The sequence below is a fragment of the Hemitrygon akajei genome, chromosome 14 (assembly GCF_048418815.1).
Source record: "Hemitrygon akajei chromosome 14, sHemAka1.3, whole genome shotgun sequence".
Classification (NCBI taxonomy): domain Eukaryota; kingdom Metazoa; phylum Chordata; class Chondrichthyes; order Myliobatiformes; family Dasyatidae; genus Hemitrygon; species Hemitrygon akajei.
In genome coordinates this window covers 60,740,850-60,765,402 of record NC_133137.1, presented here as the reverse complement: position 1 = coordinate 60,765,402, position 24,553 = coordinate 60,740,850, and the positions used below count along the sequence as shown (strand labels likewise).

At 43.6% G+C, this 24,553-nt stretch overlaps 1 protein-coding gene across 6 annotated transcripts in view; it reads right to left on the bottom strand.

The window, feature by feature from the left end:
• The window catches only part of eps8a (EGFR pathway substrate 8a, signaling adaptor), a 216,787-nt gene that overhangs the window by 86,789 nt on the left and 105,445 nt on the right, over window positions 1-24,553 (bottom strand). For all 6 annotated transcript variants that reach the window (XM_073066193.1, XM_073066198.1, XM_073066195.1 and 3 more), the window contains one exon: window positions 2,803-2,878. In XM_073066193.1, coding sequence (XP_072922294.1) covers window positions 2,803-2,845 — 43 coding nt within the window. In that variant the 5' untranslated portion in view covers window positions 2,846-2,878. The remainder of the gene's footprint in view (window positions 1-2,802; window positions 2,879-24,553) is intronic.

Sequence of the window (24,553 nt, the reverse complement as noted above, 5' to 3'; positions counted from 1 at the left end):
CTTCAACCAACAAGTTCATTAGAATTGATAAATATTAGTGTTCACTGAACTTGCCTTAATATTTGAAGCAAATCTTGCACTATAGTTTTATTTTTATTATGCAGAATTTAGAAACATATGCAGGATAATTCCAAGATCACAAAAATATTACATAACACTCTGATTAAGATTTTTACCACTATGCTGTAAGTTTTAGCAGTTCTGTAAGAGCACTCTGCTCTGCTTTCAGCCTGTTTAGATTTGAGCTAAGAAAAGGGGCTTTGTTGTTCAACTTAGGAATGTTGTGTCAGCCAATCAGGACGGTGGATTTAGGAGAAGGTTCTAGAGAACACTGGGCAGAGAAGTTTTTGCAATGGACACTGATGTGAGTCGAGGTTATTATGGCAGGAGCTGGGTGATGACAGGAGGGAAGATAGCTGAGGATGCCATCCATGTTGCACAAGGGGCTTTGTGCATATGAATGTCTTAAAGGAGGAAGGACCAATACTCCTGTGAGAGAGCCCATTTGTTCGAGATGGATTTCAAGCAACATTTGGAAGGTGGTGCGTGCTTTCATGCAGACTAAGGGTCCAACGCGTAATTTAAAGACAACTTCAAGATGAGCTGCAACTTATGTGCACATTTGAATTATGGGATGGAACCTTTTGCTTTTTCCCTTTCGTTTCTTTATGAACTGTTTGGTTAAGTTAAAATTCTTAAATATACTTTCTTTATAATTGAATGTAGTGTACAATCTGTTATTTTTGCTGATGGGTGATTGCGTGGGAGCAGCAAGATACACAACATTCACACAAATCAGGATTCAGGTGAGTAAGACTTCCCACCCTCACGGGTTTCGCAGGACCCAGGCTATATCAACCCTAGACAGATGAAGTCTGAGAAAGGTGGTTTTCTCACAGCTCAGTCTGGTGGCTGTTAGCAAGAGACTGACGAGCCACATCTCTAGAGACGCCCAGTATAAAGGGTTTTCAATTAGTACAATGACTTTATACCATTTAGCACTTAAAAATTTATCTGCAACCCTTAGCTTTCATAAAACAAACAGGATACAAATAATTTAAGATACAAGAGTACAGTATAGAACCAAGAAATAAAATGCAACTCCGCAACTACAATGCCCACAGCTTTCCATTCTTCAGACACATCTCCATATGTGCCAAGGTAAACACAAAAACTCATTAATTCAATTAACTTTTGTATCCTTCTATTACCATAGTTGCAGATACAAATGAACTGGATGTTCGCCTGTTTTTATAATTACTTAAGTAATGTGATTCGCAAGCTTTGTACGATTCTATAAGGTATACATTTGAATGAACCAAGAAGAATAATTTACTTCAGAAGTTTTAATCTATAAAATAACGTTCCATTTCAAAACTATTTCCTGCATAATTAGCAAATTGTACCGAATGAGTAACAAATGTTGGTCCAGATCTTACTGTCATACAAATAACAAGAACAAATGTATTTATAGCAATTTACATGCAACTTATATTCTACTTTCTGTTGAGTCATTTATCAAAGTTCAAAATACATTTATCAAAATATATATGCAGTATACAACTCTGAAATTCAACTTCCCCACAGACAGTCAAGAAATAAAATCAACCATGCAACCAACCCGCCCAAACTACAACCCACACCAGCCCATGCAAAAGAAACAAATCACACAAATGGCAAAAAAAATCAAGTGGAAACACAGAATATAAAAACATAAAATCAAAAGACCTACAATTCAACTCAGCGTTCATTATCTGCAGGCTGTCCAAATTCAAAAATCACCCAAAAGTAGTAACAAAAGCAAACAGCAACCAGAACTAGAATAAATCATAAACCTAAACGTCCAAATCTACAATCTGTGTCAATTAAACCTTGCTATGGCATCATCCACCCACAGGGGAGAGAGACAGAGACAGACAGAGACAAAGAGAGACAGATATCATTCAAACGCTAGGACCTTCCCTCAGAAGCAGCCAATGAGAGGCCACAGATGCAGACAGCTTCTCTGGTAGCAGTGAGCAAGAGGCTGGTAGACAGTGCTGAACACTCACTCGCCCTCTGCACCCGCCTCAATAACTTCATTCTTCCTTGGCTCTGACATATATGTATAACTAAATGCAGAAAACCAAAATTGATGCCTATATTGTGGCACTCAACTAATGGGTTAGCAACACCATCTACAGTGCTTCACTGTGAAAATACATTGAATGGTACCAAACTCCTGCATTTACTCTTAAAAGTCATGGCAAGTGTTGGTTAATTACTACAGTCAACTTTGTTGGCACTGAAAATTAATTGAGACTTAATTTTTTTTAGTTCTATTGTTTAATTTCTTCTAAATTCTCTCCCAATCCAATATTTCTTTCTTCCTCTACTATATATACCTGATTTGATAAAGAATTCACACAATTTAATATATCTCTTCCTCAAACTCCATGCTATTTTTTCCCTGTTCTTCTTATCAAATATGTTATTGTAACACATAGCAGCCTTACCCATTCTCTCTGGTCGCATCTATTTTCCCTCAGTCAGACATGATCAGCTAAAAACTTCAATGACTTGGCACGCAAAAAACATTAAAAAGCTAAATATCTCAAGCCAGTAGTCTGCTAAACTCACCTTCGATTTCCTTCATTTTATTAATACAAAATCCAAAACGCATTTGTACATGAATATTCAAATCAAATTGTAAAAGGAAATGAGGATGAGCCAGAACAACAGATAAAAACAAGGAAAAAATAGGCTGACAATACACACTATATAAAACTACATGTGCAAAATAAAACATCATACACAACTCACCATACAAGGTTTTTCCACTTGTCTTCATTGCAGTATTGTCCATTGCTAGTTAGGCTGCTGTTTGCAAACCATAACACTATAATGACAAGAATCAGAAAGTTGAATCTGAGATTATATCCTTCCACAAAAAAAACCTTAAGTAAAGAATAAGCTTCTGTTTTTATAGTATATTGAAATTCCTTTATCTTCCCATCATCTCAGAAACATAGAAGCATCACCTTTGCTCTATTTGTAATCAAAATGTAGTTCTTAAACTCAAAACCACATCTAATAATAGGAGCAGCCAATTTCTTACATACGCTATTTTGAAGCACTTGGCATACAACCTACAAACCTGTGTGCAAGTTTCATTACTACACATTAAAATTAATTTGAACTTAATGGATAAATTGAATAAGTAATTATCCTTAACATAGTGGAATTGTTTTAAAATGGGTTATCTTTAACATGTATTTCTCATGTATGGATTATGTTTAAGAGAGATTAGAAAAAAGGATAACAACACATTGGCAAATACAACATCGAATAGTACAGCACAGGAATAGGCCCTTCGGCTCAGTGCTATGCAGAGCCAATTAATTTAGTAATCAAATGGGCAACTTAACTAATCCCTTCTGCCCACACAATGGCATTCATTATCCTTCCATTTTCCCTCACATTCATGTGCTTATCTAAACATCTCCTAAAAGTCCCTACTGTATCTGCCTCTACTACCTCCCCAGCCAGCACATTCCACTCTGAAAAAAAAACTTGTCCCTCACACCCTCTCACCTTAAATGCATGCCCTCTGAAATTAAGACATTTCAATGCTAGGAAAAAGATACTGTCTGTCTACTCTATCTATGCCTCTCAGAATCTCTATTAGATCTCCCCTCAGCTTCTGCCATTCATGAGAAACGATCCAAGTTTGCTCAACCTCTCGTTATAGCACGTGCCCTCTAATCTAGGTAGCATCCTGAGAAACCTTTTCTGCGCCCTCTTCAAAACCTCAACATCCTCCCAATAATGGGGCAATCAGAACTGTATGCAATATTCCATATCCATATCCACAACTGATGTATATTGTGCTGTATAGTCAGTCTTCTACACTATCCACAACACTAATCATCAATCACCAAACTTTACACATGATCAAGTCTGCTTTGCAAATAGGGCTCAGTGTAAACTCTGACCAAAAGGAATAATAATCTCAGTTGTATCTACATTTGAAACAACAAGTCTTATGAGAAGCATAATAATTAACCTGTAAAATGAAGAAGTACACATGTAAAACAGGGAAGTGAATTTTCTTTAAGTAATTTATTGTTCACACATTAATAAACCAAACTAAGAACATAAACTGGAACTAACAATATCAAAAGTAATCCTGCTGTAAAAATGGAAGCAAGTTTGAATAATAAACAATTACTCAAAGATGCAAAAGACTGCATATTCTGATGAAGAAGAAACTGATTGACCCAGATATGCAGATCAAGAGAAAGGAACTAACATTTTAAAATCATGCTGATCAATATTACATCAAGGATCAGCAGTGGACAAATTTAATGTTTATTGACATGCAAGACATCTAAATTGGTTCAAATCTTTAGTCCTGTTACATAAAGCTAAATCTTGAGGATTAGGTAAAATTACAGCTTCCTTTCAACCTCACTTGGTTCCTGCATATTAAAAGCAGAGGCAATTGTAAAGGCAGATGAGGTCAAATGGCAGTTTATATCAGGCAAAATATGACAGACTGAGGAAATTAAACTTAAAATCAATGTATTAAAATTTATAAAGCCAAGACTGTTTAAATAGTTCGAACCTGAAGTGCAAACTCAAGATAATTTAGAGCAAAATGCAGGTACCGTAGATGTCGGATTATAAGCAGCTACTTTTTTCCCACATTTTGAACAGCTTTGAACTCTGCGGCCTTTAATACGGTGCGGCTAATACATGATTTTTTTCATGCCGCCAAAAACATTTTGCCTCGTAACAGTAGACCAATAAAATTGATGAGTAGTTCACAGAGGTCCAATGAAATTGTACGATAAATCAAGCGCACTTTCACAATTAAATTATTGTAAATCAGTCATTTGTACTCACCCTCATCAACATGGAAAACACTCGAAGAAAAGCATTGTGCTGCCTTTATGGCAGTTATTTAGTTTATAATATTTTCGCTTAGTAATTCATTTTCTAGTTAAAGTTAGAAGTGTTTTAACTATATTTGTTTTCTGTACTACATCGCGGGATGCTATGACGTCACACCCGGTTTCGCCGCGTCTTGTGGGAAAAATGCCAGTTTGCGATAAACGGGAAGGCGGGGGGCGAGCGGCATTGGATCTGAGCGAACGCTGCTTTTAAGTTAAAGGCGATCAATAACTTTTCCTGGTAGGCTGCAGTATATATACTTTTTACCAGTCGTTAGGAGATATTGGAATGTTGTTCAGTAAAAAAGTATACGCAACGTATATTTAAAAGTAGCCGCGTTACAGGCACGGTTAAAAAAAAAAGCATTTGCAATATGTATTTGTTTATGTTACCATATGGATTTAATTAAAAGTTAAAAAATCCTCACGTGTAATATCTTTCTGTGTAAATATCTCATATTACAACGTGGGACACCTGCGGCCGAAAATCCGGTGCGGCCGAAAATCCGGTGCGGCCTGTACAAGTAAAAAATTGATTTTCTTTCTAAAATTAGAGCCAGCGGCTTTTAATCAGGTGCGCTCTGTAGTCCGGAATCTACGGTAATTGTAGAATTATGGATTTCTTTGGAATATTTCCTCAAAATAAGTAATGATTAGGAAACTGTGAGACAAACTAATTGCAATTTACAATGCAAATAAGAAATCTGTCAATATTGCAAATTTATTTATGTTATACACAGAATATTTTCTACCTATTTTGAGCAAAGAGAACCAAACAAAAAAATGTTTTGGACAATCAACAGAATCACCAATAACTCCCTAAACTTTGTTTATCTTTACCCAATCCCAAAACAAAGCTTTAATTTGACTACAAAAGAAAAATGGGAAAGGGGCTGAGTAAGGGTACTTACCAACACAAACACAGAGATCCAGTTTTGACAAGCAATGTCTGACCATACTACACAGGTTGGCTTCAAAACCATAAACTAGATTCTTAAGAGTTATCCAATACAGGAAAAATAGGGTCTTTCAGAATACCAAATCCATGCTGATTATAAAGCACCATCAATCCTAATCTACACTAATGCTATTTCATTCTTCCCATATTCCCATTAATTCGCCTCAGATTCTACCACTGCAATGTACAGTGGCCAATTAACTAACAATCTGTAGGTTTTCTGGAAGAAAATGGAACAACCAAAGGAAGCACAACCAGTCACAGGTAGAACACACAAACTTTACATGAGTGACATCCAAGGTCAGGATTGAATCCAGATTGCTAGAGGTGTACTTCTGTGCGGCTCAGAGGCTACTTAACTGTTCAGGCTTGAAATAAGCACAAGATACTTCAGAATTAAAAAAATTATTTTAAAAAGCTCTTCTATTGGTTACATCTTTCACATCCTTATGTTAGCCCAAATTGCCTTATTAAGTGTCTTAAAGAACATTCAGAGCAAATAATGCAGGAAACAGTAGTCAACTGCACTTGGCAGAATGAAATGACAATCAATTAATCTATTTTAGTATCTATTATGGCAGATTATTCCTCAGCCAAATAATCTTATGCAACTGTGGTTACATTTGAAAACAGACTAAATTCCCAAGACCAATTTCATGACTGGAAATACCAAAGTCATGAGAAATGGGAACCACAAGCCCCAAAAAGTACAGTTCGAACAAAATGAAAACAGATTAACTTCTTTTTATTAAAATATTAACAGAATAAACACTTATTTTACATACTTATCAAACAAATGCTCATTCCACATGTTACAGAAGCGACTAACAGTAATACTGGAATGATAATGCAGCGATCTGCTACACACAGCGCAGAAATAACGACACACAGTCGTTAGGTCGTTTCGAGACTAGTTTATTCAAACTTCACGGCACTGGCATTTAAATCCCTGGCGCCCGCCCTCTCCGGGCGGAAATTACATAGAGGTGCATTACCAAAGTCTCCCCCCACGCGCTAGCTATTTGTGAGCCGGTTCGCCAGCACAGAAAGTGGGTTGCCACATAACCCCATCCCCCCGCCCCCCCCCCCCCCAGAACCGGCGATACACCCCCCAATGTCCACAGTCTGGATCAGCCTCTGTTTGAGTCAGTCCACCATGAAAACATCCTCTCTCCCCCCAATGTCCAGAACGTACATGGACCCGTTGTTGTTGATCACCTTGAATGGCCCCTCGTACGGCCGCTGTAGCGGCGCCCGGTGTCTGCCCCTTCGTACAAACACAAACTTACAGTTCTGCAGGTCTTTGGGTACATGGGTCGGGGTCCATCCATGCTGTGAATTCGGTACTGGGGCCAGGTTGCCGAGCCTTTTGCGTAGTCTGTCCAGGACTGCTGCGGGTTCTTCCTCTTGCCCCCTTGGGGCTGGTATGAACTCTCCCGGGACGGCCAGGGGCACGCCGTACACCAACTCGGCCGACGAGGCGTGCAGATCCTCTTTGGCCGCTGTACGAATTCCAAGCAGGACCCAGGGAAGCTCATCCACCCAGTTAGGTCCTCTCAGGCGGGCCATGAGAGCCGACTTCAAGTGACGGTGGAAGCGTTCCACCAGTCCGTTCAACTGTGGGTGGTAGGCAGTTGTGTGGTGCAGCTGCGTTCCCAACAGGCTGGCCACAGCCGACCACAGGCTGGAGGTGAACTGGGCGCCTCTGTCAGAGGTAATGTGGGCCGGTACCCCGAAGCGTGCTACCCAGGTTGCAATCAGTGCTCGGGCACAGGAATTGGCAGATGTGTCGGTGAGCGGGACCGCCTCTGGCCACCTCGTGAACCGGTCTACCATAGTTAGGAGGTACCGCGCTCCTCGGGACACTGGTAGGGGACCCACGATAATCACATGAATGTGGTCGAACCTCCAGTGGGTGGGTTCGAACTGCTGCGGCGGGGCTTTAGGGTGCCGCTGCACCTTGGCTGTTTGGCACTGCGCGCACGTTCTGGCCCATTCACTGACCTGCTTGCGAAGTCCGTGCCACACGAACTTGCTGGAGACCAGCTGGACAGCTGTCCTGATAGATGGGTGCACTAAACTGTGTATGGAGTCGAAAACTCGCCACCTCCAGGCTGCCGGGACGATGGGGCGAGGTTGGCTGGTAGCCACGTCACACAGGAGGGTCCTATCAGCTGGGCCTACGAGAAAGTCCTACAGCTGCAAACCCGATACTGCGGTCCTGTAGCTGGGCATATCGTCGTCTGCCTGCTGCGCCTCCGCCAGTGCTGCATAGTCCACCCCCAGGGACAGGGCCTGGACAGCTGGCCTGGAGAGTGCATCCGTCACGATGTTGTCCTTTCCCGAGACATGCTGGATGTCCATCGTGTACTAGGAGATATAGGACAGATGTCGCTGCTGGCGAGCCAACCAGGGATTGGACACCTTCGTGAACGTGAAGGTCAACGGTTTGGTGAACGGCCTGCCTTCTAAGAAGTCCCTGAAATGCCGAATTGCCAGATACAGTGCCAACAGCTCCCGGTCGAAAGCACTGTACTTGAGTTCGGGTGGTTGTAGGTGCTTGCTGAAGAACGCCAGGGGTTGCCAGCGCCCTTCGATGAGCTGCTCCAGCACCCCACCGACTGCTGTGTCGGATGCGTCCACCGTGAGGGCAGTCGGAACGTCCTTTCTGGGGTGCACCAGCATCGCGGCATCTGCCAAGGCTTCCTTGGCTTTAATGAAAGTGGTTGCAGCCTCCTCGTCCCAAGTAATGTCCTTGCCTCTACCCAACATCAGGGTGTACAAAGGGTGCATGATACAGGCTACTGAAGTGAGGAAACAGTGGTAGAAGTTCACCATACCAACGAACTCCTGCAGGCCTTTGACCGTGTTGGGCTGGGCAAAGTGGCGGATTGTGTCTACCTTGGCGGGCAGAGGTCTTCGGTAATCCTGTGGCCCAGGAAGTCGATGGTATCGAGATCGAACTGGCATTTGGCCTGGTTGATCGTGAGGCCGAAATCGTTCAGGTGGGAGTAGAGCTGGCGGAGGTGGGACAGATGCTCCTGACGACAACTGCTGGCTATAAGGATGTTGTCCAAATAGCTGAACGCAAAGTCCAGGTTGCATCCCACCTCATCCATTAGCCACTGGAATGTCTTTGTGGTATTCTTCAGGCCGAACAGCATTCGGAGGAACTCGAACAGGCCAAACGGGGTGATGAGTGCTGTTTTGGGGATGTCTTCAGGGTGCACTGGGATTTGATGGTATCCCCGGATGAGGTCTACTTTGGAAAAGATTCTTACCCCGTGCAGGTTTGCTGCAAAGTCCTGTATGTGCGGCACAGGGTAGCGGTCTGGAGTGGTAGCCTCGTTCAGTCTGTGGTAGTAGCCACATGGTCTCCAACCCCAGGCTGCTTTGGACACCATGTGCAGGGGGGAGGCCCATGGGCTGTCGGACCTCCGTACGATCCCCAATTCCTCCATCCTCTTGAACTCCTCCTTCGCCAGGCGGAGATTTTCCGGGGGAAGCCGTGCGTGGGCGTGGAGAGGTGGTCCCTGGGTCAGAATGTAGTGCTGTACCCCGTGTCTGGGCATGGCTGCTGTGAACTGCGATGCCAGAATCGATGGAAAGTCCGCCAGGATTCTGGTGAATTTGTTGTCAGACAGTATGATGGAGTCCAGGTGTGGGGCCGGCAACTTGGCTTCACCCAGGGAGAACGTCTGGAAAGTCTCGGCATGTACCAGTTTTTTCCCTTGCAAGTCGACCAGCAGGCTGTGAGCTCGCAAGAAGTCCGCCCCCAGGAGTGGTTGGGCCACGGCGGCCAGTGTGAAGTCCCATGTGAACCGGCTGGTGCCGAACTGCAGCTGCACTGTGCGGGTGCCGTAGGTCCGTATTGTGCTGCCGTTTGCGGCCATCAGGGTGGGTCTTGGCTTCCTGTTGCGGGTGTCGTACCCCGTCGGGGGCAAGACATTGATCTCCGCTCTGGTGTCGACCAAGAAGCGGCGTCCCGACTGTTTGTCCCAGATGTACAAGAGGCTGTCCTGGTGGCCAGCTGCCATAGTCATTAGCGGCAGCTGGCGCTGGCCCTTGCAGGGCGGGCGACAACGGCGGGCTTTTGTGCCCCACCGCTGGTGGTAGAAACACCACTGTTCACTGGCCTCCTCACTCCTGCCTCTGTGTTGTGTGCGCCGCCCTGCCGGGCCTGGTCTGGTCTGCTGTTGGGCGCGTGGCCTGGTAATCTGACTGACGGATGCCACGCTCTCCCTCTTGGCTTTCCACAGCACGTCTGCCCGGGCCGCCACCTTCCGGGGGTCGCTGAAATCTGCATCGGCCAGCAGCAGATGTACGTCCTCAGGCAGTCGCTCTAGGAACGCTTGCTCAAACATGAGGCAAGGCTTGTGTCCGTCAACCAGGGACAGCATCTCGTTCATCAATGCTGACGGCAGTTTGTCTCTCAAACTGTCCAGGTGAAGCAAGCGGGCACCCCGCTCACGCCGTGAGAGGCCAGAAGTCCCAATGAGCAGCGCTTTGAATGCTTCATATTTGCCTTCTTCCAGGGGCGACTGTATGAAATCCGCAACCTGGGCGGCCGTCTCCTGGTCAAGGGTGCTCACCACGTGGTAGCAACGCATGGAATCAGAGGATATCTGCCGAATCTGGAACTGGGTTTCTGCTCAGCTAAACCACACGCGTGGTCGCAGCGTCCAGAAATTCGGCAGTTTTAGCGAAACTGCGTGAACAGATGAAGAGTCGGTCATCTTTGGTCCAAATCCCGTTTGGACCGTCGGGGTCACCAATGTAGCGATGTGCTACACACACCGCTGAAATAATGACACGTAGTCGGTAAGTCGTTTCGAGACTAGTTTATTCAAACTTCGCAGCACTGGCATTTAAATCCCTAGCGCCCGCTCTCTCCAGGCAGAAATGATGTCAGAGGTGCATTACCAAAGTCTCCCCCCGCGCGCTGGCTATTTGTGAGCCGGTTCGCCTGCGCAGAAAGTGGGTCGACACAATAACCAATTAAGCGTTTTTTCTTTAAAAGCTGATTCCTAACTGCATTGCAAAACAAGCATTTTAGCATCATACACAGCAACTATATTCCAAATATTTTGCTCTGCTCTCAAACGCATCTCTCCCATTTCCCACACATCTGCCCACACCCCATCCACCCGCCATCCCACTTGGGATAGGGTTCCCCTTGTCCTTACCTACCACCCCACCAGCCTCCAGGTCCAGGTCCGTAACTTCCGCCACCTCCAACGGGATCCCACTACCAAACACATTTTTCCCTTCCCCCCCTTTCTGCTTTTCACAGGGATCGCTCCCTACGCAACTCCCTTGTCCACTCCCCCCCCCCCATCCCTTCCCACCGATCTCTCTCCTGGCACTTATCCTTGTAAACGGAACAAGTGCTACACCTGCCCTTACACTTCCTCCCTCACCACCATTCAGGGCCCCGGACAGTCCTTCCAGGTGAGACGACACTTCACCTGTGAGTCAGCTGGTGTGATATACTGCATCCGGTGCTCCCGGTGTGGCCTTTTATATATTGGTGAGACCCGACGCAGACTGGGAGACCGTTTCGCGGAACACCTACGCTCGGTCTGCCAGAAAAAGCAGAATCTCCCAGTGGCCACACATTTTAATTCCACGCCTCATTCCCATTCTGATATGTCTATCCATGGCCTCCTCTATTGTCAAAATGAATCCAAACTCAGGTTGGAGGAACAACACCTTATATACCGGCTGGGTAGCCTCCAACCTGATGGCATGAACATTGACTTCTCTAACTTCCATTAATGCCCCTCCTCCCCTTCTTACCCCATCCCTGACATATTTAGTTGTTTGCCTGTTCTCCATCTCCCTCTGGTGCTTCCCCCCCCCCCCCCTTTCTTTCTCCTGAGGCCTCCCGTCCCATGATCCTTTCCCTTCTCCAACTCTGTATCACTTTCGCCAATCACCTTTCCGGCTCTTAGCTTCATCCCACCCCCTCCGGTCTTCTCCTATCATTTTGTATTTCCCCCTCCCCCCACTACTTTCAAATCTCTTACTATCTTTCCTTTCGGTTAGTCCTGACGAAGGGTCTCGGCCCAAAACGTCAACAGCGCTTCTCCCTATAGATGCTGCCTAGCCTTCTGTGTTCTACCAGCATTTTGTGTGTGTTGTTGTTCCAAATATTTTCATGCTTTAGTGGGATAAAATTGCTGTATGAAAACAGCTCAATCTTACCTGTGATCAAATCAAGCACTTCGGTGATTGCTTGCCTGAGCATTCCTGCATTAAATTTAAATTACAAACCTCTTGCATTAAATTCCATCTATTTGGGAAAGAAATGAGAATAGGTAGAAGGAGACAAGAGTAATATGGGGAAGAAAGTTTTCAAGTTAATTGTTATGCAGCACATCTCAATCCTTAAGGTTGGAGACATAGATCTCCACTACTGACCCAAATGGAAAGGCAAAAAGAAAGCAGCTGATTCCTTAACTGTAAATGGTATGAAGGAACGTCACAGTATTGACTGCATTTGTATGGAGCATAGCCACAAGAAAGTAGCATCCACTATCAAAGACCTCCAGAACCTAGGCCATGTCCTCTCCTCACTACTACCATTGGGCAGGAAGTAAAGGAGATTCAAGTCCCACACCACCAGGTTCAGGAAACGTTATTACATGACAACCATCAGGCTCTTGATTCCATTGTGGATAACTCTGAACCAATTCTACTGCCTAAGCAGGGGTGTCAAACTCATTTTAGGTCACGGGCCGGATTGAGCAAAATGCAGCTTCATGCGGGCCGGATCAGTCGGACGCGTGCGAACGCAGCTTTCGTTGCCTCCGTTTTTTCAGCCTGCTCTCATGTGTCTCAGTCTCTGCTATAACTACAAAGTGTTTCACTTCACAAATTCCGTTTCTTATGAAGAAGACTGCCGAATAAACACTAAAAACCCTGAAAACCTGGTACCTGAATAAACTCAGCATTAGCCATATCATACGCCATAGGCGCTTCAATTACTGGGGCCAGCTTTAATAGTAATTAGATATTATCTCGCGGGCCAAAGATAATTCCACCGCGGGCCTTGAGTTTGACATATATGGCCTACAGACTCACTTTCAAAGACTCTTTACAACTCATGTTCTCATTATTTTATTTGCACATTGGTTGTTTGTCTATCTTTGTCTGTTATGAATAGCTTCCCTGCAACCACCCCGCCCCCCTGTGAGAATGCCTGTGAGAAAATGAATCTCAAAGTAGTACACAGTAACATTTACATGCTTTCATAGTAAATTTAAATTTTAAGAAAGGTTGTGACCATCAAAAGCAGAAGCTGGAGCAACTGAGCTAAAAAAAAACTACAGGCATGATGAATTATTTTTTAATATAATAAAATGAAAACTAAAATTTTAGTTACATACGGTGCTCATTTAGCTCGGTTAGGCTCTTAGAATCACCATCTTCCTAGGTGTAACAAAAATCAAACTCAAAAACATGCCAAACATACTTTATTAGAAAAGAACAAGATTTGAATCTTTCATGGTGGTAGCTTGAAGGATTTCCATACATTGGCTGGGGTAAACCAGCATCAGTGAAAACAAAAGAATGATCAATACTTTCAGCACCGACAGTATAGAGAAAGATAGCCAGTGTGAGGTTAGGGTGAAGCACAGACCACTAGATGATACATTAAATGCAATAAGGGTCTCAAGTGTATTCAACTGGGAGAAGTGCACAGACGCAGTAGCTCATCAACATGGAAGGCCACTGAGAAGATTTTAAAAGCAATCAGTTCCTTTCAACAGGAGATTCGATTGGGAGAAGTGCAGAGACGCAGTAGCTCATCATTGTGCAAGGCCACGAAGAAGGTTGTGGGATAAAAGGGGAGACATTCCCTAGCGGAGAGATCATTGAGGGAGCAGTTGTCGGAGTAGCGTAAGACAGAGTAAGACTTTGGCTCATCGGGGCTTCGGCGAGGGCAGGTCTAGGCGAGACAAGTTAATTTCATATCTCTTTTTTCCTCTAACTTAAGGAGAGTGGATATGACTGCAAGGCCAGTTTTCTGCTCTGGGTGTCAAATGTGGGATTCCCAGCCTCCCTGATGGCCACATCTGTGCTAGTTGCATTGAGCTGCAGCTCCTTAGAGACTCAGTTAGGCATGTTAGGGAGAGTGAGGAGGTAATCAAGAAGAGTTACAGGCAGGTAGCCACACCAGGGCCACAGGAGACAGAAAAGTGGGTGATTGTCAGGAAAGGGAAGGGAGAGCGTCAGGTAGTGGAGAACACCCTGTGGCAGCCCCCCTTAACAACAAGTGCTCCATTTTGAGTACTTGGGGGGGGGGGGGGACACCTACCTGGGGTGGCAACAGTGGCTGTGCCTTTGGCACTGAGCAAAGAGTCTAGCCCTGAGGCTCAGAAGGGTAGGGAACTGAAGAGGATGGCAGTAGTAATAGAGGATTCTATAGTTAGGGAGACAAACAGGCAATTCTGTGGGTGTGAAAAAGGAACACTGATGGTAGTTTGCCTCCTAGGTACCAGGGTTTATGATGTTTCTGAATGGGTCCACAATATCCTGAAATGAGAGGGTGAGCAGCATTGGTACATATCGGTACCAATGAGAAGAGTAGAAAGAGGGAGAAAGAAGGTCCTGAAAGCAGAATACAGAGAGTTTGGAAGGAAGCTCAGAAGCAGGACCTCAAGAGTAATCATCTCGGGGTTGCTGCCTGTGCCAAGCAACAGTGAGTACAGGAATAGAATGAGGTGGCAGATCGATGCGTGGCTGAGGGATTAGAATGGGGGGCAGGGATTCCAACTTCTGGATCATTGCGACCTCTTCTCGGACAGGTGTGACCTGTACAAAAAGGACAAGCTGCATTTGAATCCAAGGGGAGCCAATATCCTGGCAGGAAGGTTTGCTAATGCTATCACGGAGGGTTTAAACTAGACCTGCAGGGTGGTGGAAACCGAAGTGAACAGGCAGAGGATGGGGCAGTTGGTGCACAAGTAGAGACAGCTTGAAGGGAGTTTGTGAGGAAGGATAGGCAGATAATAGGGCAAAGATACACTCAGCATGATGGTTTGAGATGTGTCTATTTTAATGCAAGGCGTACCATAAGCAAGGTGGATGAAATTAGAGCATGGATCAATACATAGGATTATGATGTTGTGGCAATTACAGAGACTTGGATGTCTCAGGAGCAGGAATGGCACCAGGCTTTAGATGTTTCAAAAAAAAAAGGACTGGGAGGGAGGCAAAAGAGGTGGGGGGCATAGCATTATCAGGGATAGTGTCATGGCTACAGAAAAGGAAGAAGTCACAGCAGGATTATCTACTGAGTCAGTGTGAGTGGAAGTCAGAAACAAGAAGGGAGGGCCATTAACTCTACTGGGTGATTTTTTTTTTATATAGAACCCCCAATATTAACAGGGACATCGAGGAGCAGATAGGGAGGCAGATTCTGGAACAGTGTAATATTAATAGGGTTGTTGTGATGGGAGATTTTGACTTTCATAATATTGACTGACATCTCCTTAGAACAAGGGGTTTAGATGGGGTGGAGTTTGCTAGGTGTGTTCAGGAATGTTTTCTGACACAATATGTAGATAATCCAACTAGGGGAGAGGTTGTACTTGACCTGGTAGTGGGAAATGATCCTGGTCAGGTGTCAGAACTCTTGGTGGGAGAGCATTTTGGAGGTAGTGATGACAACTCTATTTCCTTTCCCATCAGGCTGGAGAGGGATAGGAGCAGACAATTTGGGAAAACATTTAAATGGGGTAGGGGGAAATATGATGCTATTGGGCAAGAACTTGGGAGCATAAATTGGGAACAGATGTTCTCAGAGAAATGCATGGCAGAAATGTGGCAAATGTTCAGGGAATATTTGCATGGTGTTCTGCATTGGTATGTTTCATTGAGACAGGGAATGGATGGTAGGGTAAAAGAACCATGGTATACCAAGGATGTAGAAAATCTAGTTAAGAAGAAAAGCTTACAAAAGGTTCAAGAAACTATGTACTGATAGATTTATAGAAAATTACAAAGTAGTCAGGAAAGAGCTTAAGAATGAAATTCGGAGAGCTAAAAGGGGCCATGAGAAGGTCTTGGTGAGCAAGATTAAGGAAACCCCAAGGCATTCCACAAGTATGTGAAGAGCAAGAGGATGAGCAGTGTAAGAATAGGATCAATCAGGTGTGATAGTGGAAACGTGTGCATGGTGTTGGAGGAGGTAGCGGATGTACTTAATGAATATTTTGCTTCATTATTCACCGGGGAAAAGAACCTTGGCAATTGTGCGGATGACTTACAGCAAACTGAAATGCTTGAGCATATAGACATTAGGAAAGAGGATGTGCTGAAGCTTTAAAAAGCATTAAGTTAGCTAAGTAGCCGAGTCCAGATGAGATATACCCCAGGCTACAGTGAGAAGTGAGGGAGGAGATTGCTGAGGCTCTGGCGATGGTCTTTGCATCAATAGGGACAGAAGTACCGGAGGATTGGAGGGTTGCAAATGCTGTTCCCTTGTTCAAGAAATGGAGTAGAGATAAGAGAGTTGTTGGAGACAACACAGAGAGGCAGGATTTATGAACATTTGGAAAGGTATAATCAGATTAGCAAAAGTCAGCATGGCTTTGTCAAGGACGGGTTGTGCCTTACCAGCCTGACTGAATTCTTTGTAACCAAACGTACTGATGAAGGTAGAGCAGTGAATGTAGTGTGTATGAATTTCAGTAAGGCATTTGATAAAGTTCCCCATGCGAAGCTCATTCAGAAAATAAGGAGGCATGGGATCCAAGGAGACCTTGCTTTGTATATTCAGAATTGGCTTACCCACAGTTGTAGATGGTTATTATTCTGCATGGATGTCGGTGACCAGTGGTATTCCGCAAGGATCTGCACTGGGACCCCTCCACTTTGTGGTTTTTATAATTGGACCAGATGAGGAAGTAATGGGGGGGTTAGTAAGTCTGCTGATAACACAAAGGTTGGGGGTGTTGTGGATAGTTTGGAGGGTTGTCAGAGGTTTCAGTGGGACATCGATAGGATGCAGAACTAGGTTGAGAAGTGACAGATGGAGTTCAACCCAGATAAGTATGGTGGTTCTTTTTGGTAGGTCAAATTTGAAGGCAGAATATAGTATTTCTATATTCCATTCTATTCTATTTGCCATATTTCTATAAATATGGCAGTGTGACATGTGATGAGGATGTTAGGAGAATTCAGGGTGACTTGGATAGGCTGGATGAGTGGGCAGATACTTGGCAGATGACGTTTAATGTGAATAAGTGTGAGGTTATCCACTTTGGGAGTAAGAACAGGAAGGCAGATTATTATCTGAACAGTGTAGAGTTAGGTAAGGGAGAAATACAAAGAGATCTAGGAGTCCTTGTTCATCAGTCACTGAAGGTGAATGAGCAAGTGCAGCAGGCAGTAAAGAAGGCTAATGGAATGTTGGCCTTTATTACAAAGGGAATTGAGTACAAGAGCAAGGAAATCCTCTTACATTTGTACAGGGCCCTGGTGAGACCACACCTGGAGTATTGTGTACAGTTTTGGATCCAGGGTTAAGGAAGGACATCCTGGTTGTAGAGGAAGTGCAGCGTAGATTCACGAGGTTAATTCCTGGGATGTCCGGACTGTCTTACGCAGAGAGGTTAGCGAGACTGGGCTTGTACACACTGGAATTAAGGAGATTGAGAGGGGATCTGATTGCAACATATAAGATTATTAAGGGATTGGACAAGATAGAGGCAGGAAATATGCTCCAGATGCTGGGAGAGTCCAGTACCAGAGGGCATGGTTTGAGAATAAGGGGTAGGTCATTTAGGACAGAGTTAAGGAAAAACTTCTTCTCCCAGAGAGTTGTGGGGGTCTGGAATGCAGTGCCTCGGAAGGCAGTGGAGGCCAATTCTCTGGATGCTTTCAAGAAGGAGCTAGATAGGTATCTTATAGATAGGGGAATCAAGGGATATGGGGACAAGGCAGGAACCGGGTAGTGATAGTAAATGATCAGCCATGATCTCAAAATGGCGGTGCAGTCTCGAAGGGCCGAATGGTCTACTTCTGCACCTATTGTCTATTGTCTATTAAAGGCAAGACTCTTGGCAGGATCAGAGAGATCTCGGTGTCCATGTCTATAGGACACTCAAAGCTGCTGCACAGGTTGACAGTGTTGTTAAGAAGGTGTACGGTCTGTTGGCATTCATCAACCGTGGGACTGAGTTCAAGTGCATTGAGGTAATGTTACAGCAGATAAGACCTTGGTCAAACAACAAACCACACAGAGTACTGTGTTTAGTTCTGGTCACCTCACTACAGGAGGGATATGGATACTAGAAAAAGAGTGCAGAGGACATTTACAAGGATGTTGCCTGGATTGGAGAGCATGCCTTAAGGGAATAGGTTGAGTGAACTTGTACTTTGCTTCTTGGAGCGTCGGAAGATGAGAGGTGACCTGACATAGCTGTATAAGATGATGAAAGGCATTGAACATGTGGGTAACCTAAAGCTTTTTCCCAGGGCTGAAATAGCTAACATGAGGGGGCATAGTTTTAAGGTGCTTGGAAGTAGGTACAGGGGGGATGTCAACGGTACGTTTTCCACACAGAGTGGTGGGTGAGTGGAATGCTTTGCCAGCGACGGTGGTGGAGGTGGATACAATCAGGTCTTTTAAGAGACTCTTAGACAGGTGCACGGATCTTAGAAAAATTAGAAGGTTATGTGGTAGGGTAATTCTAAGCAGTTTCAAGAGTAAGTTACATGGTCGAAACAACATTGTGGGCCGACAGGCCAGTAACGTGCTGTAGATTTCTATGTTTTATGTTCTATGTATTGAAGATAGCAATAAATTATATCTTAACTTGGAGCCATAAGTAGTTTATGAAATCCTTACAGTGTATTGCTGTTACGTTATAGTCACCAAATAAACTTTTGTACATGTATAAAAAGGGAGGAATGATAGGCAGGGAGGAGACATGGAGTAGGACAGGTGAAGCAAGGGAAAGGAAACTCAAGTGGCTAGGTATGTAAGCAATGGGCAGAAGGAACCAAATGAGGTGGTGGAGGACAAATGGGGTGTTAATTAAGAGCAGGGGAAGAGATGGAAAGGGGAACAAAAGTGAGACAGAAGCCTGATAAACTACTTACTCGGAAATTGAAACATTCAATGTTCATGCCATTGATTTTAAGCTACCAAAACATAATGTGTGAAGTTTTATCCTTCCAGTTTGCATTTGGCCTCATGCTGTCCGTGGAGAAGGCAAAGGACAGAGAGGACATTGAAGATGGTAGGTTTTCTACACAACAGTCACCTCATCTCTGCTTGGTTTTACTATTGTGAAAAATGCCATATCTTGAATGCTGAATGCTGGTTGGAGGCATATGCAAATCTGTTCCACTTGGGTCTTTAGGTCCTGATGACAGCAAGTGAGGTGGCATAGGGACAAATGTTGCACCTCCTCTGATTACAGAGGAAAATTGTGCCGGGGACAGGGAAGAGTGGGTAGAAAGTCAGTCACAGAGAATATGGACATCGTAGAAACCCAGAAGGGGACTGGGAGAAAACGGGAAGATGTGGCTGGTAGTGGGATCATCAGCTATTCTCAATTCTGGAAGACCTTCAGCATGTCTTACAGCAGAAGACCTTCTATTGAGAATAGGTGCATCAGATATTGAGCATCAAAGAGAGAGAAGGATGGTGTTCTTAACAGTGTGGGAGGTGCTTTGGAAGTCTCTAGGTTTATAATAGCTGTGGATAATTTGCCTCCTGAGATGGAAACAGTGTCAGAAATGTCCAGATGAATGTGAGGCCAGGGTAGAAAGTGATGGCAAAGTTGACAATGTCAACAAGTTCTTCCTGGAAGCAGCACCAATGCAATCAGCAATGTAATTTGAGACAAGAGTTGGAGATGGAAAGATGTTCTAAACCCTTGTTTAGAACAAAAAGCATTCTATGTAACTAACAAAAGGTGTAGCTGGAACACAAGCGGGCAATGCTCAGAAAGTGGAAGAAATCAAAAAAGAGAAATTAATGAGGGTAAGTTCAGCCAAAACAGAGAACCCAAGTCCTACGTAGAGATTGTCCATCCATGGTAAAGATGAGGCAATAGAGACAAGAGGATTACAAGTTATCAGAATGGCAAGCAGTTAACGAATTTGGCTCCTGGTATTTCAGAGTCTCACAACCTGGATCCTTTCGTGCATCCAGAGGGCTCAGAGGAACGGAATCACATGGTTGAAGTAATAATCTTCAGCTCATAAACTACATTTTAACCCATTGCAATTTTCCATCTCATATCTCTTGCTGGAAATTGTTGTATCTAATTTTCTGTGGCATCACAGAGTTCAGGGAGGATTGCAGAAGTTTCTTTATTAGAAATTTCTCTAGTATATAGTCGAGGGCAAATATACAAATAAGAAAGGTTCTATCATTCAGCCATAGTAATGTCAACATGAAATTGGTTAATCACTCAATTCTGAACCAAAAACTAGCTTTCAAGTTTCTCCCTATTTAGACGGTAACTCCTTCACCCACCTTCCCCTCTCGCCTGCAGCTTCTGCTTTATCCCTATCTTTTCATTCCTGCTTCTGCCCTCTTCCTTACCAATCCTGATACAATTGAATTGAATTGACTTTATTACTTGCATCCTTCATATACATAAGTAAAAATCTTTACGTAACATCTCCTTCTAAATGTGCAATTTATAGTAACTTTTAATAAATAGTATGTACAACAGGACAATCAATATAACATAGAAATACAATTGCATCAGCATGAATTAATCAGTCTGATGGCTGCTAGAAGAAGCTGTCCTGGCTTTTGGGCTGCGGTACTGGTTCCGAGATGGTAGCAGCTGGAACATTTTGTGATTGGGGTGACTCACGTCTCCAGTGATCCTTCAGGCCCTTTTAACACACCTGTTTTTGTAAATGTCCTGAATAGTGGGAAGTTTACGTCTACAGATGCGCTGGACTGTCTGCATCACTCTCTGCAGATTGCTGTGATTGAGGGGAAATTCATTTCCCATACCAGGCACAGATACAGCCAGTCAGGATGCTCTCAATTGTGCCCCTGTAGAAAGTTCTTAGGATTTGAGGGCCCATACCAAACTTCTTCAACCGTCTGAGGTGAAAGAGGCACTGTTGTGCTTTTTTCACCACACAGGCAGTATGCACAGACCACGTGAGGTCGTCACTAATGTGTATGCCGAGGAAATTAAAACTGTTCACCCTCTCAACCCCAGATTCATTGATGTCAATAGGGGTTAGCCTGTCTCCATTCCTCCTGTAGTCCACAATCGGCTCCTTTGTTTTTGTGACATTGAGGGAGAAGTTGTTTTCTTGACACAACTGTGTCAGGGTGATGACTTCTCTGTAGGCTGCCTCATTATAATTTGAGATTAAGCCAGTGTAGTATCGTCAGCAAATTTAATTAGCAGATTGGAGCTGTGGTTGGTGACACAGTCATGGCTATACAGACAGTAAAGGAAGGGGCTCAGGACACAGCCCTGAGGGGCACCTGTATTAGGGGTCAGAGGAGCAGAAGTGGGGGAGCCCACTCTTACCACCTGCTGGCGATCTGACAGGAATTCCAGAATCCAGCTACACAAGGTCTCGGCCCAAAATATCCATTGTTCATTTCTCTCCATAGATGCTGCCTGACCTGCTGAGTTCCTCCAGCATTTTATGCATGTTGTGTACCCAAGGCATAACACTTTTTTTTGAAAAAAACTGTTTCAGTAGGTTTCAGAATAAATGCCCCTATTCGCCTTTGAGTCTAAATATACACTAGTGTTCTCCTGGGGTGGCTCATATGTTTGATTGTTTTGCTTTGATCAAAGTGATATTGCTGTGCATATCTAGTGCTTTCAACTTGATGGACTATATTTTGAGACCAATTTTAAAATGTGTCGAATTGAATGGGTAGGGGTAGGTGAACAGAGATAGATGACATGAACTACACATGAAGCAAACAGGCATTTTTGAAGTTTCTGTGATTGGATTTGGCATCAATTACTCTTTTGTGGTTAGAGTTACAACTAGAAAACAGAAACAAAGGTAGTGAACCATCGGCAAATGTATTATAGTCAATTGTATTGTTTCAATACAATGTGTAGACAAATCAATAATTTATAACTAGTGCTGGAATGTTATGTTAATGTAACTATCATTGTGCTGCCTTTATGGCAGTTATTTAGTTTATAATATTTTCGCTTAGTAATTTGTTAGCATTTTTTAGTTAAAGTTAGGATTGTTTAAGTCAATTTATTTGTCTGTAATATATCGCGGCTGCGATGACGTCACATCCGGGTTCGCCGCGTCTTGTGGGAAAATACCGGTTTGGGATAAACGCAAGGGTGGGGGTCGCTCACATGTGGCGCCACAGCGCTGGTTAAGTTTCCTCTACGCACCAAAAACACAGTGAAAGCAACGCTGTAAGTCATTAGATAATCGATATGTTGAGTTAAAATGTTAACGCTGATTCTGTTAAAAGTAACGACGGTCGATAAGGTTTATGTTTTCGTTAGTTAAAGAGTCGGGATAGTTTGTGTTGAAGTGTATTTAAAGCAGTCAATGGAGCAGGTAGATTCTGACTGTATGCTGCACTTTAATGTAATGTAGTTTTACCTTTGCAAGTATTCACAATGTAAATGTGATATTTAGAAGGAAACAAACACTGTACCAATCTTGTATTGTTTTATCAACAGTTTTCACCATACGTTAATGTGAAGAGTGAACAGTAAATGGTTAATCTTACTGCGACCTTGTTTTCATTGACTCCGGTTTACCTCAACGTTTAATTTGGGTCCGTTACACCCGAGCGAGAACGTTACAATCATGAATTTCAATCATCAAAGGTGACTAAATCAATTTCAAATGAACATGCAAAACCACGTTAAAATTGCAAATATTTAAAACCAGGAAACATCACTGTCCTGACGAAGGGTCTCGGCCCGAAATGTCGACAGCACTTCTCCCTGTAGACGCTGCTTAGCCTGCTGTGTTCTACCAGCATTTTGTGTGTGTTGTTGTTTGAATTTCCAGCATCTGCTGATTTCCTCGTGACTGGCTTACTATTGTTTGATTAAGATCTGAACAGTACCAAGTTTGTTTTGTGAATTTTAGGACTTACACCTTCAAAAAGTTGAAACTAAAACTTAATTTATACATTGCCCTTTGAAGTGATTTGACTCGTCCATTCAAAATGGATGGATATTGAGTTATTGGAACCTCAAACAGCCAGCTTGCCTGCTTTACATCATGTGCATTCCAGTTCATGGAGACCGGCCAATATTTATAGACATTTTAATATTTTCACCATCGTGCAAAAACCACTCAAACTCAAATTAAGCAACATCAATTTGCTAATGTGTAAATGAATCAGGTAAAAGAATAGTAAGTTTTTATACAGACAGCAGCACTATTGATATAGGAGCAGCCTTATAAGAACTCATGCCCACTTATCTCGATGCATTAGTATCTAGAAAAAGTGGGATTAATAGCAACAGTAACACAATTAAGTAGAAACATATAAGCACAAGTAAACCCTGGAGACAATAGTTTGCATTTGGTGGGATCTGAGGCAATAAACAATATGCTGGAAGAGTTCAGCCTCTGTGAGAGGAAAGAGAAACCTTTCATCAGGGTAGAGCAGGAGATGGCCAGTATAAAGAAGAGAGGTGAGACTGAGATGATTGATGTACCAAGGTTTCTGAACGGTGACTGGTGGACTGAGGAAGAATGAAGTTCAAATTCAAGTTCAAGATTAATTATCATTCAACCATTCATGAATATTGCCAAGTGAAACAGCATTCCTCCAGGGCCAAGGTACAAAACACATTACCAAAGTACATAACACACTGCACATAGCAAACAGCACATACTGGTTACAATATCAGAAAAACAGTCACAAAGAACAAAAATATATAGCCAACTCCCTAAGTGGTATGACTGTAGATCTGAAAGCAAGTTGTCCTGGTTCAGCTTGTTCTTCCACCGAGCAAACACCAAACATCAGCACCTATGGGAGGGGCCAGGGCTGAACCCAAGTATGGACCCCGCAAGGGCTCTCCCAAACCACTTCTTGGTCAGCTGTAACATGTGACCCAAAGGCCTTGGCCTAGTCCCCACCATCAGTCTTACCACTGAATCAGTAAACTGGACTTGCAGTACTCAACATTACCAACATCTAACAGTGTCTTGCGATCACAATAAAAATGTCCAAGACAATTACTTGCACTGCTCACCATCCAATGGTACAGAAGTCCCGATGACAACACAACCACAATACATGTTAAATCCAGCTCTATCACCATTGAGCAACTTGCCGATGGGATAGTCCTGCAGTACTTAATGTTCTTAGTCTCCTGCAATGATTTAGTATTGTAAACAAAGACATACAAAACAAATAAATAAACCTTTGATTCGACACGAAGCGCCCACTGCATCCAAGCATGCTGCCGTCTTACTGAAAGATAACAGACAGGGTGGGCCATATAGGGTAGGGAAGGGAATGGAGTTGCTGGACTCCCAGTTGATTGCAGATGACTTGGGTCTATTCAGGCTGGAAAAATAAAATTTACTAGTTGAAGCAATTAAGGGTTCAGGCCTGTGACCAGTAAAAAAATATAAATGCACTCAAACGCATTTGTGAAAGCTGGTTTTGAACAGTATTTTATGAAGAATAATCTGA